Genomic DNA, 15,830 nt, shown 5'->3' on the forward strand with positions numbered 1-15,830 from the left:
AGTATAATGTGGATAAATGTGAGGTTATCCACTTTGGTAGCAAAAACAGGAAGGCAGATTATTATCTGAATGGCTATAAACTGAGAGGGGGGGGAATATGCAGCAAGACCTGGGTGTTCTCGTACACCAGTCGCTGAAGGTAAGCATGCAGGTTCAACAGGCGGTAAAAAAGGCAAATGGTATGTTGGCCTTCATAGCGAGAGGATTCGAGTACAGGAGTAGGGATGTCTTGCTGCAATTATACAGGGCCTTGGTGAGGCCACACCTAGAATATTGTGTGCACTTTTGATCTCCTTATCTGAGGAAGGATGTTCTTGCTATAGAGGGAATGCAGCGAAGGTTTACCAGACTGATTCCTGGGATAGCGGGACTGACGTATGAGGAGAGATTGAGTCGGTTAGGATTATATTCGCTGGAGTTCAGAAGAGTGAGGGGGGATCTCCTAGAAACCTATAAAATTCTAACAGGACTTGACAGGATAGTTGCAGGAAGGATGTTCCCAATGGTGGGGGAGTCCAGAACCAGGGGTCATAGTCTAAGGATACGGGGTAAACTTTTCAGGACTGAGATGAGGAGAAATTTCTTCACCCAGAGAGTGGTGAGCCTGTGGAATTCACGACCACAGAAAGCAGTTGAAGCCAAAATATTGTATGTTTTCAAGAAGGAGTTAAATATAGCTCTTGGGCCTAAAGGGATCAAAGGGTATGGGGCGAAAGTGGGAACAGGTTACTGAGTTGGATGATCAGCCATGATCATACTGAATGGCAGAGCAGGGCCGAATGGCCTACTCCTATTTTCTATGTTTTTATGACCTAGTATACAGGGCACAATTTCAAAGTTTGCAAATGATACGAAACTTGAAAGCATTGTGAACTGTGAGGAGGATAGTGTAGAACTTCAAAAGGACATAGACAGGTTGGTGGAATGGGCAGACAAGTGGCAGATGAAGTTCAATGCAGAGAAATGTGAGGTGATTTATTTTGTTAGGAAGAACATGGAGAGACAATATAGAATAAATGGTACAATTCTAAAGGAGGTGCAGGAGCAGAGGGACCAAGGTGTATATGTGCATAAGTCATTAAAGGGACAGGAGGGGTTGAGAGAGTGGTTAATAAAGCCGAGGATACTGTATTCTTTATTAATAGGGGCATAGAGTACAAGAGCCAGGAAGTTATGTTGAACTTGTACAAGACGCTAGTTCAGCCTTAGCTGGAATATTGCGTCCAATTCTGGCGTCACATATGAGGAAAGACGTGAGGGTACGGAAGAGATTCACGTGAATGGTTCTAGGGATGAGGAATTTCAGTTATGAAGATAGATTGGAGAAGGTTAGGACTGTTTTCCTTGGAGAAGGCTGAGAGGTGATTTGATAGAGGTCTGGACAGAGTAGATAGAGAGAAACTGTTCCCACTCATGAAAGGATCGAGAACGAGAGAGCACAGATTTCAAGTATTTTGTAAGAGAAACAAAAGTGACATGAGGCAAAACTTTTTCACGCAGCGAGTGGTTAAGGTCTGGAATGCGCTGCCTGAGAAAGTGGTGGAGGCAGGCTCAATTGACGAATTGAGGGAATTGCTCTTTGAGAGCCAGTGCGGACACGATGGGCCGAATGGCAGCCTCCTGTACTGTAACAGTTCTGTGATTCTATTTAAATATTAGAATCTGTTAGCTGCAATGTAAGAATTGGTGTATGTTTATTGACATAATGTAAAACTCAAAATATAGCCAAAAAGTATTTCAAGCATCTGAATTTAATTGGGTTCTGTAAGTATATAAATTTCTGAAAAAGCCAACTGATCTTGCAAATAGCTGTTTGGTATGTATGCATTTTATTTACAATGTAGCTACAATATTAGTTGTAGGATCATACAAAATATTCATTTCTAATTGTTACTGTATTTTCCAGTACTAAATAAAATATACAAAAGTATAGCTTGCTGAAAAATGTTGATTATTTTTTCTGGGTCAGCATTTCATTCTTTTTGTAGACCTAGACCTGTTATAGCGCTTGAATCTTAATTCTTTTTCAACCAAAAAGTCATAAGTGTGGTATAAACTGGTGTTGGTGGACCAGAAGTAACCAAATTGAATGTTTAAAAAAAGTTACAATGTGTCATAATTGGAAATAATAAAACTAGCAAGTAAGCAATGCAGTAGTTTAGTCCATATGCATGCAAATAATCATAAATAAAACCATGTTATGCATAGAACAATAAGAATCCCAAGTATTGGGAGTTAAATTGCAATCCAGTGGTTTCTTTAAAAATAGCAAAACAATTACATTGATGATCATATTTGGGATTCCTTGAATTAACTTAGGAGAGCAATGGCTAAAGACAATTACCCGTAAGATTGACATAAATGCTGATAAAATAAGTTCTGGAAGAAGCTGTTCCCTCAGCCTCTCCTCATCCTCGCCTCTCCGCCTCAACTACTTGCCTATCTAGAGCATATGTAACAGAGCACTGAAATTAATTTGTATTCAGTTTAAACCTGTTAACCTTGCAATGGGTGACGTTCCTTTAAATAAAGTGTTGTAACTAATAGAAGTTTTCTCCCTAGCCACAAAAGGGTTGGAGAAATGTTAGGAGGTGGTGCAAAGATTTTTATCTGCAGACACATGGCACTTAATACGAAGGACAAATGAGTCTGTGTGTATGCTTATCTGGACAAATAGTCATATCAATTGATGTCGTCAAATGGTGTTACAGGTAATGCTTCCTTTTTACTGCCTGACCACCTCCAGCAAAGCATCAAGTTGCATTCTTTTTAATACAGCTGCTATTTTCCAACTCAAATGTTACCAAACCAATTTGAAATCTGATGTTTTTAAGCCCTTTATCCCACTGAGAGATAGATTGAGACCACAGCTGGGAATGACCTTTCTGTCAGCTGTTGTAGTTTGTAAGTGAAAGGAACCTATTTTGTGAATTTCGAACAGCTGACAGAAAAATTAGATACTGTCCTGTGGATATTTTAAACAGAGGCTCAGTCTCCCCGTATTATTAATTCAAGTGGGAATTAAAAATCCCATGAATTTATTAGAAGCGCAGGTATACTGGACAGCATTTCCTCCTTAATCAGCAACACCAAAATAATCATTTAACGTGTTTGAACTCTTGTTATGTATAAAATGGCTGCTACGTTTACCTACCTAATAAGTCATTTAAATTACATTTCAAAATATTTAATTTGTATGTAAAGTACTTTCAGACTTTTGCGAGATGTGGATAAAATGTTCTATAATAAATCCAAGACTTTATTACTTGTTACGGATTTTGGTGTTGAACGCAGTATACTGTTACATCCTCATGCATGTGCGAACAGTGATTGGTTTATTAGTGTGCAGTTTTAGTTTGTCAGGTTTCCCTAAATGAATCTTGTGATTTAAAAAATGGAAAAAAATTATTAAAGCTCATTGAAATGGATTGAGTTTTTAGTTTTGATTTCCTGTCAATTGGCGTAGTTTCTTAGGAGTATCACTGTTTCTGAATATTAGTTTCTCGGGTGGTCAGATATTTTGGTGCTGAACATTTGCTCTGGAGAGATCAGCTACAGCTTTTGTTAGCAGATGTCACAGAGCCAGCTGCTGCAGGCTGAACTCATGGAAAAACTGGAAACTTACTGTTGGGTGTTTTTTAAGTTAATGATTAACAGACTGCTGGTATTCGGATGTCAGTGTCTTTCTGCTGTCTTGAAGGATGGTGGAGGTTTCCTGTTCAGCTAACTTCTAATAATTAACAAAACTTACTTAATTTCCAGAAACAGTTTCTGGTAACTGGGAAAAATGCCCTTCTGAAAATGTTTTTCTCAGCTGATTTTAAAAATCTAGTTTGGTGCTGGGAACTAAATATTTAAGGAGAGTTCTTCAGTAAATGGTGGGGTTTATAGAGATTTATGTTAAGTATTCAGTATGAGAGCCTATTTTGTATCTTTTTGTAATTGCTAATCTCTGTTCAGTGCTCTCATGCATAGCCAATCTGCCCAATGTGTTAGCTTTTTTCAGTCTCAGGTGACCCGCCTTTTAAGAACAGGCTGCTAGGTACACATATCACAGCCAGTGATTGGACTGCTTATCATTAAAAATAATTAGGAGTCAGGGAGAATCTGATCAAACATAAAGTCCAACACCATCACTTAATTTTATAATGAAACAGTTCAGCATATATGGAAAAGTGGTTTCACATCAACAGTTTTTGTATGCAAACCCTCCACTACCTTGCAAAAATCCTAGCCCACCATACATAAAAGTCAGAAATCCCTATGTACAGTGTGAACCCTGCTGTACTGACGAAATCAGAATATCTCTGCGCAAAAATGTAAGTCTTCCTACAAAAGTTGGCTGGCTACTTAGCTTTTTGCTCTTTGTTTCCTGACCTGATCAGGTCTACCATCATCTGCTGTTCCCTCACCATTGCTCACTCTCACTATGATGTCCATCACTGTTGTTTGTTTGGAGACCACCCGTGTCTGCCATTGCTGCCCAAAGTTTGAAAACTTGGAAGCTTGAGCCTCAGCACTTCAAACTTCAGGTCTGGTTTGTTGTCTGATATTTATATATTGTAAGTTGCATAATTGTATCTTTAACCCAAACTAATTAATCTTACATTTTTAAGGTTGCATTCCTTCATTTTAACTGCTTGTATACAGATGATTTTTCCTTACTGTGTTGTGTTCAGTTTTTGTCTCCTTATCGAAGTAAGGATATACTTGCCATAGAGGGAGTGCAACAAAGGTTCACCAGACTAATCCCTGGGATGATGGGATTGTCCTAGGAGAGATTGAGGAGACTGGGCCTGTATTCTGTAGAGTTTAGAAGAATGAGAGGTGAACTCATTGAAGCATGCAAAATTCTTACAGGGCTCAACAGGGTCGATGGAGGAAGGATGTTTCCCCTGACTGGGGGATCTAGACCCAGGGAATACAGTCGGAATGAGAGGTAGACCATTTAGGCCTGAGATGAGGAATTTCTTCACTCAGGGTGGTGAATCTTTGGAATTCTCTACCCCAGAGGGCTGTGGTGGCTCAGTCAATAAGTATGTTCAAGACAGAGATGGATCGATTTCTAGATGTTGAAGATATCAAGGGATATGGGGGTAGTGTGGGAAAATGACACTGAGGTAGAAGATCAGCCATGATCTAGTTGAACGGTAGAGCAGGCTTGAGGGGCCGAATGGCCTATTCCTGCTCCTAGTTCCTATAAGTTTGTAGTATTTATATCCTCTGTTTTTGTCTATGCTCTTTGTTTTTAAAGGCAGTATGGATATTGGTTTTATAGTGGACACTAATAGTTTTCTCTTGTTTGCAGCTTCAATCATGGGTTGCATAAAGAGCAAGGAGGACAAAGAACCAGCTATGAAGTACAGACCAGGTGACACTACAGGAACTGCACATATAACTCAATATGGTCCTGATCCCACCCAACTGACACCGTCACCAGCACCAAAGGGACCATCGGGTAATTTCAATAAACATTCCATCGCACCATTTGGTGGGTCAGCTGGTATGGCACCATTTGGAGGTGCTTCTTCATCGTTTACAATTGTACCCAGCCAGTACACAAGTGGTGTTACAGGTGAGTAATAACATCAACATTTGAGCATATAATCAGCCTTTCTACCTTGTCATTCTACAACTTGCATACAGACTGCCATGCTACAGATGGACTTGGCATTGCAAAAAATGATTTTTAGGAGCTAATCGGATTTCTGCAAACTAATATCTTTTAAAGTTGCATCTGTACTACTTTGGGAGGTTGCCAGTGAATGTTTGGAGGGTCAGATGATAATGCTTTGCATTGTTGGAAAAATGACTTTGTATCACTGAATAATAAGACTTTGAGAGTAACAAAACAAGAATATTTAGAGCACATTAATGGTGCATTAGTTGTGGAGTTCAGAAGATTTCTTTGACTAATCAAACCGTAAGTAATTGCTTGCTGCTGGTGAAGACGTATATTTTGCCCGAGTGTTGCACCCTGTAAGGATGAAAGCAAGTGTTCGTTGTTAAAATTCTTTTGGAAGGGATTTTAACCTTAACAGATGATGGAATCCAGAACCACATTATTATCCAGTAGAACTTTATTTTAAAAAGCCATAATAGCCGCATTACATCTTTCACGTTTAGGCATAAGATTGTAAGAACAATAGAAATAGGAGCAGGAGTAGACCATTCAGCCACTCAAGCCTGCTTCACTATTCAATAAGATCATGACTGATCTGATGGTGGCCTGAACTCCATCTTCCTGCCTGTCCCCCATAACGTTTGACTCCCTTGTAGATCAAAAATCTGTCCAACTCAGACTTAATATATTCAATGACCCAAACTCTCCTGCTCTCTGGGGAAGAGAATTCCAAAGATTAATGACCTTCTGAGAGAAGAAATTCCTCCTCATCTCAGTCTTAAATGGGAGACCTCTTATATTGAAACTGTGTCCCCTAGTTCTAGATTCCCCCACAAGGGGAAACATCCTCTCAGCATCTACCCTGTCAAGCCTCCTCAAAATCTAAACACCAATGAGTATAGGCATCATTCAGTCAAAATGAGCAAAGATATATTGAATTCAGACTCCCACCTTAGTTTTTGTTTTAACTTGTGATTTTAAGATTTTGATCAAATTTTGCATTTGACTTGACCTTGTACACCCTAACCAAAAATACTATAGCCACAGGTATAAATGTGATTAAAATATTGTTTATAGTCTAAGCTTGTTACAGTCAGAACATATTTTTCAGGCACGATGACAGTGTGGCAATTGAGCAAAGCTTCAGCTGTAGCCATAGAGCAGCTTAGACCAGAGAGTTTATGTTGGTGTGTTAGGAGCACCATCCTTTGAGTAAATTCTCCATTATAAGTCTCTTCATTCCAGTATCATAGTACAAAAACACCTCTTTCCTTCATTATTTTGGTTTCTTTTTTATCCTCTGCAGCATTCTCCCATCTTCCACTTCCACCCCTGCAGAAACTATTTCCTAAAATGAACATGCACCATGTTCCCTGACCACTATAGACATGCTGTCAAATTAGCCATTAAGTATGTGTGAATGTCCTTGTTTGGTTTACCTTTGTTATTTTTCCTCTGTTTATCAATTCCCTGATGACATCGAGAACCTTTCGTATTGAATTACTTTTGTTTTATTCTTGAACAAATCCTTAATTGTCCTTAATTGCACTGAGAAATGGGGCCACTTTTGTGGACCTGGAGTAGGTCTGACTGGGTAGGGGTGACAGTTTCCCTTCCCTGAAAGATAGGAGTGAACCTGTTAATTTTATACATTATATATGGTACTACCCACAAAAAAAAGTTCAATATCACAACTTTCCATAATAAGATTTGAACTCGTGACTTCTGGGTTGTGTCTGTACTACAACCACTAGGCTGCTACACCCACATCTTCCCACATCTTAGACTGTATGGCAAAGTATGTTGCTGTATCAATGTTACATTCCTGAGCTTAGTTCTTTAAATTGTAACTATTGTTGATAATTTAGTGGTGTGCAGTTATGTTGCAAAATTATATAACTTTGAATTAACCCATATTTGCTACACCAGTATATTTATGATTAAAACCTGCAGCTAGAGAAATGTTTCTATAGTATGTGACTATGGAACGGCTATTGTGCAAATTCTAAAATCACTGCCTACCCTCCACCCCCCACCCACCCTGCCCCCCCAATCACACATGTAGTGTAAGTAAGAGTTGGGTTGACTGATGTTTTGCTCAACTGTGCTTCACCTTGCACATGAATCTAACATTGACAATTAGCATTATGACCACACCACATTTCCTCTGCTGCTGCCTAAACGCTGTAAATTGACACATTTTATTTGGTTTGCTTCTATTCTGCATAGCTTGTTTTATAAATTTACATTACACCTCATTCAGTTAATCTTGGCAAAAATGAGCACAATCAAAACTATACACAGTAATCTCCCTTTCAATCACAACAAGCTCTATTTTGGAGAAATTAGTTTTAGATTTATTTTGAATGAATAGCAAAGTTGGGAGAACTGGTTATTGTTGGTGGCCATTCAGTTATATCATGTTGACTCTTTGGGTGGGGTTAGGATAGTATGTTTCTTTAACTCGCAGAAAATAGAATAGGGTCAGTCTTGGAGCCTTAAACATTTGTACACGATTTGGTTCCCAAAATACAACAACCCTGATCATCTATGGAGTTGTTTGGGCCTCATTGCTGCTATATTTTCTGCACAAAGTAACATCACCTTTTATAGACATCTTTTAGAGACCTTAAAATAAGAAGTCATGTGAATCATAGAATTTATTCTTCAGTTGTTCTTCCTCAACATTCAAGTAGGGAAAGAAAAACACATTAAGAACATTGTCCTTTTCAGAAATTTGTCCCTTTCTACTGCTATTTTTGGTGAGGTGGTCTTCACCCCAACAAAACATTTAATCCTTCATTATTGACAGTGGCCATGTCTGTTGTATGCTTACATCAGAAAAAACATTTGCCTGGATGATAGCTTATCTGGTTAAAGCAGTGAATAGCTGAGCCATAAAGAGAACAGCATTCCAGCTTTAATCCCTGGTCTGTGTTGAGTAGTTGATCTTAACCACAGTGGTGGTAAGGCTACTACAATTGACCCCTAAGCCCCTACTTCTGATCGGTATCCAATAATATTTGCTGAATGTGCACATATGGGCAAGATTGGGTTCAGCTACGATGTGCTTTTGCCCTTCTCTCTCACCCACACCCCAACCCTGCCCAAGTCACAGTCTCTTGACTTATTCTGTTGTCTCACACAAGAAGAATACCCACTTGGGCAAGAATCCAGAAGGAATATATCAGTGACCTAAGTTTTCTAATCATAATATTCATTTTAAATTGGTTACCAGCAATATGTTACTCTTGATGTTATGATCAAAAAAGCATAGGTTAGTGTCTTCCCAAGTTGGGATGGGGAAAATTGGCGAAGAAAGGAAGTGGAGGGAAATGAGTAAAAGTATTGATTTTCTTATTCTCTGTTGGTCTTTTGTTTTCACTACATGTTACCATAGTTTGTTGTAGCTAGTTCTAAACGTAACTTCAACAAATAATCTGATTTAAAATGTTCTGGCAAAGTTTCATTTTCCAACAGGCATCGGTTATTTTCTTTAGCCTGTATTTCAATATCAACACTTTGGGTCGACTTTAATTTGGTGTATTTCAGCTCATTTTTGCCGTACTGTCAGGTTTAAAAATTTGCATAGAATATCATGGTTGTACAGCCTCTGGGAATAATCCAACGCAGTGTTCTTCTCAAAGGTATTTATTTGTAAGGCTTCCCAATCAGAGATTTTGTCTGGTTACTGAACCATACAGATTCATAAATCGAATACTTCCAACTACTGCCCCATCAGTCCACTGTCGATTATCAGCAAAGTAATGGAAGGTATTGTTAACAGCGGTAGGAAGCGGCACGTACTCGGCAACAACCTCCTCGCTGATGCTCAGTTTGGGTTCCACCAGTGCCACTTGGCTCCAGACCTCGTTACAGCCTTGGTCCAAACATGGGCAAAAGAGCTGAGTTCCAGAGGTGAGGTGAAAGTTACTGCCCTTGACGTCAAGGCAGCATTTAACTGAATGTGGCATCAAGGAGCCCTAGCAAAATTGAAGTCTGTGGGAATCGGGGGAAATTCTCCACTGGTTGGAGTCATACCAAGCCCATAGGAAGATGTTTGTGGTTGCTAAGTCCCAGGACATTGCTGCAGGAGTTCCTCAGGCCCAACCAGCTTCAGCTGCTTCATCAATGACCTTCCCTCCATCATAAGGTCAGAAGTGGGATGTTCGCTGCTGATTGCACAATGTTCAGCACCATTTGCAACTCCTCAGATGCTGAAGTAGCCCATTGTCCAGATGCAACAAGACCTGGACAACATTCAGGCATAGGTTGACAAATGGCATGTAACATTCGTGCCAGGCAATGACCATCTCCAACAATTGAGAATCTAACCATCTCCCCTTGACATTCAATGGCATTACCATCGCTGAATTCCCCACCATCAACATCCTGGGGATTACCGTTGACCAGAAACTTAACTAGACCAGTCATATAGATACTGTGGCTACAAGTGTAGGTCAGACACTGGGAATTCTGCAGCAAGTAACTCACCACCTGACTCCCCAAAGCCTGTCCAGCATCTAGAAGGCACAAGTCAGGAGTGTGATGGAATACTCTCCACTTGCCTGGATGGGTGCAGCTCCAACAACACTCGAAGCTGGGCACCATCCAGGACAAAGCAGCCTGCTTGATTGGCACCCTATCCATCACCTTAAACATTCATTCCCTCCACTGCCAGCACACAGTTGCAGCAGTGTGTGCCATCTACAAGATGTGTTAGGGCGGAAGATCTTGGCATTGTTCTTAATGAATACTTTGCATCTGTCTTCACAAAAGAGGGGGACGATACAGATATTGTAGTTAAGGAGGAGGGGTGTGAAGTATTGGATGTGATCAACATCGGGAGAGAGGACGTATTAATGGGATTAGCATCCTTGAAAGTTGATACATCACAAGGACTGGATGAACTGTACCCCAGGCTGTTAAAAGAAGCAAGAGAGGAAATAGCGAAAGGTCTCACAATCATTTTCCAGTCCTCACTGGATACAGTTGTGGTGCCGGAGGATTGGAGGACAGCTAACGTTGTACCTCTGTTTAAGAAGGGAGTGAGGGACAGACCGATTAATTACAGGCCAGTCAGTCTAACCTCATTAGTGGCCAAATTATTGGAATCTATTCTGAGAGGCAGGATAAACTGTCATTTAGAAAGGCACAGATTAATCAAGGATAATCAGCATGGGTTTGTTAAGGGAAGATCTTGTCTGACCAACTTGATCGAATGTTTTGAAGAAGTAACAAGGAAGATAGTGCAGTTGATGTGGTCTACATGGATTTTAGCGAGGCTTTTGACAAGGTCCCACATGGCAGACTGGTTAAAAAAATAAAATCCCATGGGATCCAGGGAAATGCAGCAAGGTGGATACAAAATTGGCTCAGGGCAGGAAACAAAGGGTAAATGTTGACGGGTGTTTTTGTGACTGGAGGGCTGTTTTCAGTGGCGTTCCGCAGGGCTCACTACTGGGTCCCCTGCTTTTTGTGGTATATATTAATGATTTGGACGTAAATGTGGGGGGCATGATCAGGAAGTTTGCAGATGACACAAAGGTTGGCCGTGTAGTAGATAACGAGAAGGATAGCTGTAGGCTGCAGGAAGATATTGTTAGTCTGGTCAGATGGGCAAATGGAATTCAACTTGAGGTGTGAGGTGATGCATTTGAGGAGGTTAAACAAGGCAAAGGAATACACGATTAATGGGAAAATACTGAGAGGTGTAGAGGAAGTGAGGGACCTTGGAGTGAATGTCCACAGATCCCTGATTGTAGTCTGACAGGTTGATAAGGTGGTTAAGAAGGCATAAGGAATCCTTTCCTTTATAAGACAAGGTATAGAATATAAGAACAAGGAGGTGATGCTGGAATTGTATAAATCATTGGTTAGGCCACAACTTGAGTACTGTGTGCAGTTCTGGTCACCTCATTACTGAAAGGATGTAATTGCACTAGAGAGGGTACAGAGGAGATTTATAAGGATGTTGCCAGGATTGGAAAAATGTAGCTATGAGGAAAGATTGGATAGGCTGGGGTTGTTCTCCTTCGAACAGAGAAGGCTGAGGGGAGATCCGATTGAAATGTATAAACTTTTGAGGGGCCTGGATAGAGTTGATGTGAAGGGCCTATTTACCTTAGCAGAGAGGTCAGTGACGAGGAGGCAGAGATTTAAAGTGATTGGTAGAAGGATTAGAGGGGAGATGAGGAAACTTTTTTTCACCCAGAAGGTAGTGGGGATCTGGAACTCACTGCCTGAAAGGGTAGTTGAAGCAGAAACCCTCAACTCATTTAAAAGAAGTCTGGATATGCAGCTCAAGTGCCGTAATCTACAGTGCTACGGCCAAATGCCGGAAAGTGAGATTAGAATGTGTGGATCATTTTTCAGCTGGTACAGACACGATGGGCCAAGTGGCCTCTTTCTGTGCCATCAACCTTCTATGATTCTAAGATGCACTGCAGCAACTCACCAAGCCTCCTTCAACAGCACCTTCCAAACATGCAACCTCTACCACTTGGAAGAACAATGGCAGCAGATACAGGCACCACCTCCTGCAAGTTCCTCTCCAAGCCACACACCATCCTGATTTGGAACTATATCGCCATTCCTTCACTGTCGTTGGGTCAAAAATCTGGATTTCCCTTCCGAACAGCATCTGGGTGTTCTTACACCAGATGGACGGCAGCGGTTCAAGAAGGTGGCTTACCACCCCTTCTCGAGGACAATTTGGGATGTGCAACACATGCTGGCCTTACAAACCACACGCACATCCCATAAAAGAGAAAAAATAAACTGCCAAATCCAATCCTCATTCTGTATTGTTAGCTGATCCTGGTATGTAGGAATTGCTAGCTGAAAAAAGACTACGGTCCATCTAGTTCTTCATCTCCCATGCTGGTGGTAGTATGATGCAGCAATAATGGAATTCTTGACTGACCGTAGTCTGCAGCCTCTATCAGTTAATCTACACCAGAGGGTGGTTGGAATCTGGAACACTCTGCCTGAAGGGGTGATAGAGGCAAGAATCCTCACAACATTTAAGAAGTATTTAGATGAGCACATGAAATGCCATAGCATACAAGGCTACGTGCCAAGTGCTGGAAAATGGAATTAGAATAGATCGGTGCTTGATGGCCGGCATGGACACGATGGGCCGAAGGGCATGTTTCTGTGCTGTATAACTCTATGACTGTAAGATGGGAAAACCCCTCAGTGGTGGAAAGCTTTGGGAACTGTTTGTCCAAAGTCACATGTTGCTCCCAAGCATGTTAGACTTAGCATATTCTGTGTCTCAAGTTATTCATGTATTGTTTCCCAAAATGATCTTTCAGATCTCTGCCTGTGCTACCCAATAATTAATTGTGATAGCATAACCCAGGGGCATGATCTGAACTGCATATGGCGTCGTTTGCACGTATCATCACGTGTATTCTTCCAATTGTTCAGTATGCAGTCTTAGAAATGCTAGTGTGATGAGGCCTGATGCAGATAGTTAAGTTGCTTTATCTTGCAGCAAGTGAGTGTACAAAGTAATTGTTGAAGCAAATCCCATTTTATTCACTCAATCTCTGTTCTCTTAGAAAAAAATATAACAAACCGTGCACGGTCTTTTTTTGTGTACTAACTGACTTGTTTTTGGTGATACTTTTCTTTCTATACAACTGCTAACTTCAAAAACTTACCTTTATTTTAGCTTACAGCTCTGAGCATAGAGCTGCACCTTGCAATCTCTCATTTTAAAACCTCACTGCCTGTCCATTTCTCTCTTTCTCCTATATTCTTGAGTGTTCACAGGAAGTGGAAGGGTGGGGCCTCCGACTCCTTCCCTGTTCAGATATTCGTCAGTAGGCTTGTCAACAAAACAGACTACCTCCTGTTTCAAGAGTATATTCTCAGCTGACATCCTGGGTTCACATGAATGGAATTATCCCTACTGTAACAGGTGTGTTTTTTGTTAGGCCATCAGAAACAATGAATTGCTTAATGTTCCCAGTCATTGTGGACAATAATAAGGGTAGTTGACTCACTAATATATAAACCTTGCTGTCTCTGTTGCAGCCTGTTTTTTTTTATATAAGTCTCTGTGAGTTAGCATTTTTAAAAAAAACAAATGTTAATTGTAACTCATTCCTAAATCCTCTGAGGGAAACAAAATTGAGGGATCAAAACTCTGAAAAAATGATAAACCACTAAAATTGACCTCCATATCCCTGGGCTATAGTTCCTCTTTCTGATTGTTATCCTGCATCCTATGCTGGAAGCGCCTTTGTCGTTGTTGGGTAAAGGATTAGACTCTTGTATACCCCCAGCACACAGCCAAATAGGCTGCTAGCACTCACTGTTGAAGTTAGCGTCAATAATGGCCACTTGGATCTGCACGATGCAACCCCTTCAAAGTGCAGCCTTTTTCCCTCCATCCAAAGCTTCCTTAAAGCCTAAATGACTGTGCCTTCATCATGTTCCCTAAAATTCAGTGTTCACCATTTGTTTTCACAATGGAATATTTATTACTTTAAAATCATTATAGAAATGCAGTTTGCTGATTGGCTTAGAGCCTGTGAGGCCAAACTCCAGCCTTCAAGAAAGGAGAGAAAGAAGGAAATTAGAAAGAAAAGAAACATATGTAAAGCAGCTATCAGGAACAGTTTGCATGCTTCCAATCAGGATTACCATGAAATGACAGTTGAGAGCATCGAGCTCTTCAGCCCCACCATTTTCAGTGTAGGCTAGAAATGATAGGTCATCATGCTTCCACTGTTGCTTTCTGTACTGTGTTGTTTTGCTTCCAATTGGTATAACAAGATTAAAGGAATGAGGAAGAATATTGGATTAGCTACTGTTGGTATGCTCATCATTCTTTTAAAGATTTAGCCTCCACATATGAAATATTTGCTTCCCTCTCCCTTTGCTAGATTATTCCTTATTACACCCAATTTAAATTCTGTCTTCTAGAGCTAAAGAATGAAGAATGCAGTTCAGAATGAAGCCTTGTATACAGTAGAGTGGAAAGTCACCTGGCCAAAATAACTGCACACTGTTGCAAACTTTAAAAAGGTTATAGTGTTCTTGTGCAATTATCCCCTCATGGCATTGCAGACATTTTTGATTGTTTCTTTTGCAAGGGAGGAGCAAGAAGGACCAGCTTTGCAGCATGTGAAGAACATTAAAATTTGGAATGTTAGAGCTCCTTCTCTTAAAGCACTTTTTTTCTGCTGTTAGATTGATCAGAGTACTTTATGTAACTATTCATTAATTGAAATTTAAATATACACAGTATTTAAACTTGAAAGCAAGTTCAGAATATATGAGAAAGATGTGTGGCGTTTTAATCTCTGGAATTTAGTGAAAACCACTGAACAAGGTATCTTAACTGTGTTGCTTGTTCTCCTAAAGAGAAATAGTGGCTCACTCTCCCCTCCAATTCTAATCTCGATAATCTCAATAGAAAAAACTCTCAGCATTGTTACTTTTATTTTACCATTACACCAACATCAGATTTTATCTCCAGTCTTTTGGGTAGTGCATTCTCTGATTCTGACTGCATTTATCCCAATATCTCCACAAATTAAGAACATAACATAAAAAATAGAAGCAGGAGTAGACCATATCGCCCCTAAAGTCTGCTCTACCATTCAATACGATCATGGCTGATTGCATCCAAGTTGTGTGCATCTGGACTCACCTTTACCTTTTATGCCTTGAAAATTTGGTCATATTCACCCTACTCGTGAGAGATGATCTTCTGCCTTCAGACTTTGCTATTGCTCTTGTATCAGTGCATTCTAAAGTCATGGAAGCTGCTTTGAACTCTCGAATTATCCAACATCTTGAAAACTCCGGTGCAATCTTTCTCAGAACCATACTAGTGATCAGTTTCCTCGCAAGGATGCACACGAGATTCATTGAGGAAATTGCCAATTTTGTCTGGCGTCTTTCCAAACATTGGTATGCAATAACATCCTAATGGATTGGAAAGTAACGTCATCTTGAAAATAGGCAAGGAGTGTACCTTCAGATTACAGAACTGTAATTCTTATCTCAATTGTGGGAAAAGTATTTGCGACTTTAAGGTGTAGTAAAGAGATCATGTGGACGATCAAGGCTGAGAGAAAGCTAAGATGGGTTCAGATGGGACAAATCACTTCTTACCAAATTACTGGAATCCTTTTGAGGTGGTTGCTTATCTCATGGATGAGGATCAAGCAGTGGATGTTGCCCA

General features: G+C 40.3%; 1 protein-coding gene across 3 annotated transcripts in view; it reads left to right on the plus strand.

Annotated features, from left to right (window-relative positions):
- yes1 (YES proto-oncogene 1, Src family tyrosine kinase) overlaps positions 1-15,830 on the plus strand; it is a 99,207-nt gene that overhangs the window by 31,798 nt on the left and 51,579 nt on the right. For 2 of the 3 annotated variants that reach the window (XM_068031708.1, XM_068031706.1), the window contains exon 2: positions 5,309-5,575. In XM_068031708.1, the coding sequence (XP_067887809.1) occupies positions 5,317-5,575 (259 nt within the window). In that variant the 5' untranslated portion in view covers positions 5,309-5,316. Of the gene's footprint in view, positions 1-4,385; positions 4,533-5,308; positions 5,576-15,830 lie in introns of all 3 variants that reach the window. The other variant, XM_068031707.1, reaches the window with a different exon arrangement.

The sequence above is a fragment of the Heterodontus francisci genome, chromosome 5, assembly GCF_036365525.1.
Source record: "Heterodontus francisci isolate sHetFra1 chromosome 5, sHetFra1.hap1, whole genome shotgun sequence".
NCBI classification, from domain to species: Eukaryota; Metazoa; Chordata; class Chondrichthyes; order Heterodontiformes; family Heterodontidae; genus Heterodontus; species Heterodontus francisci.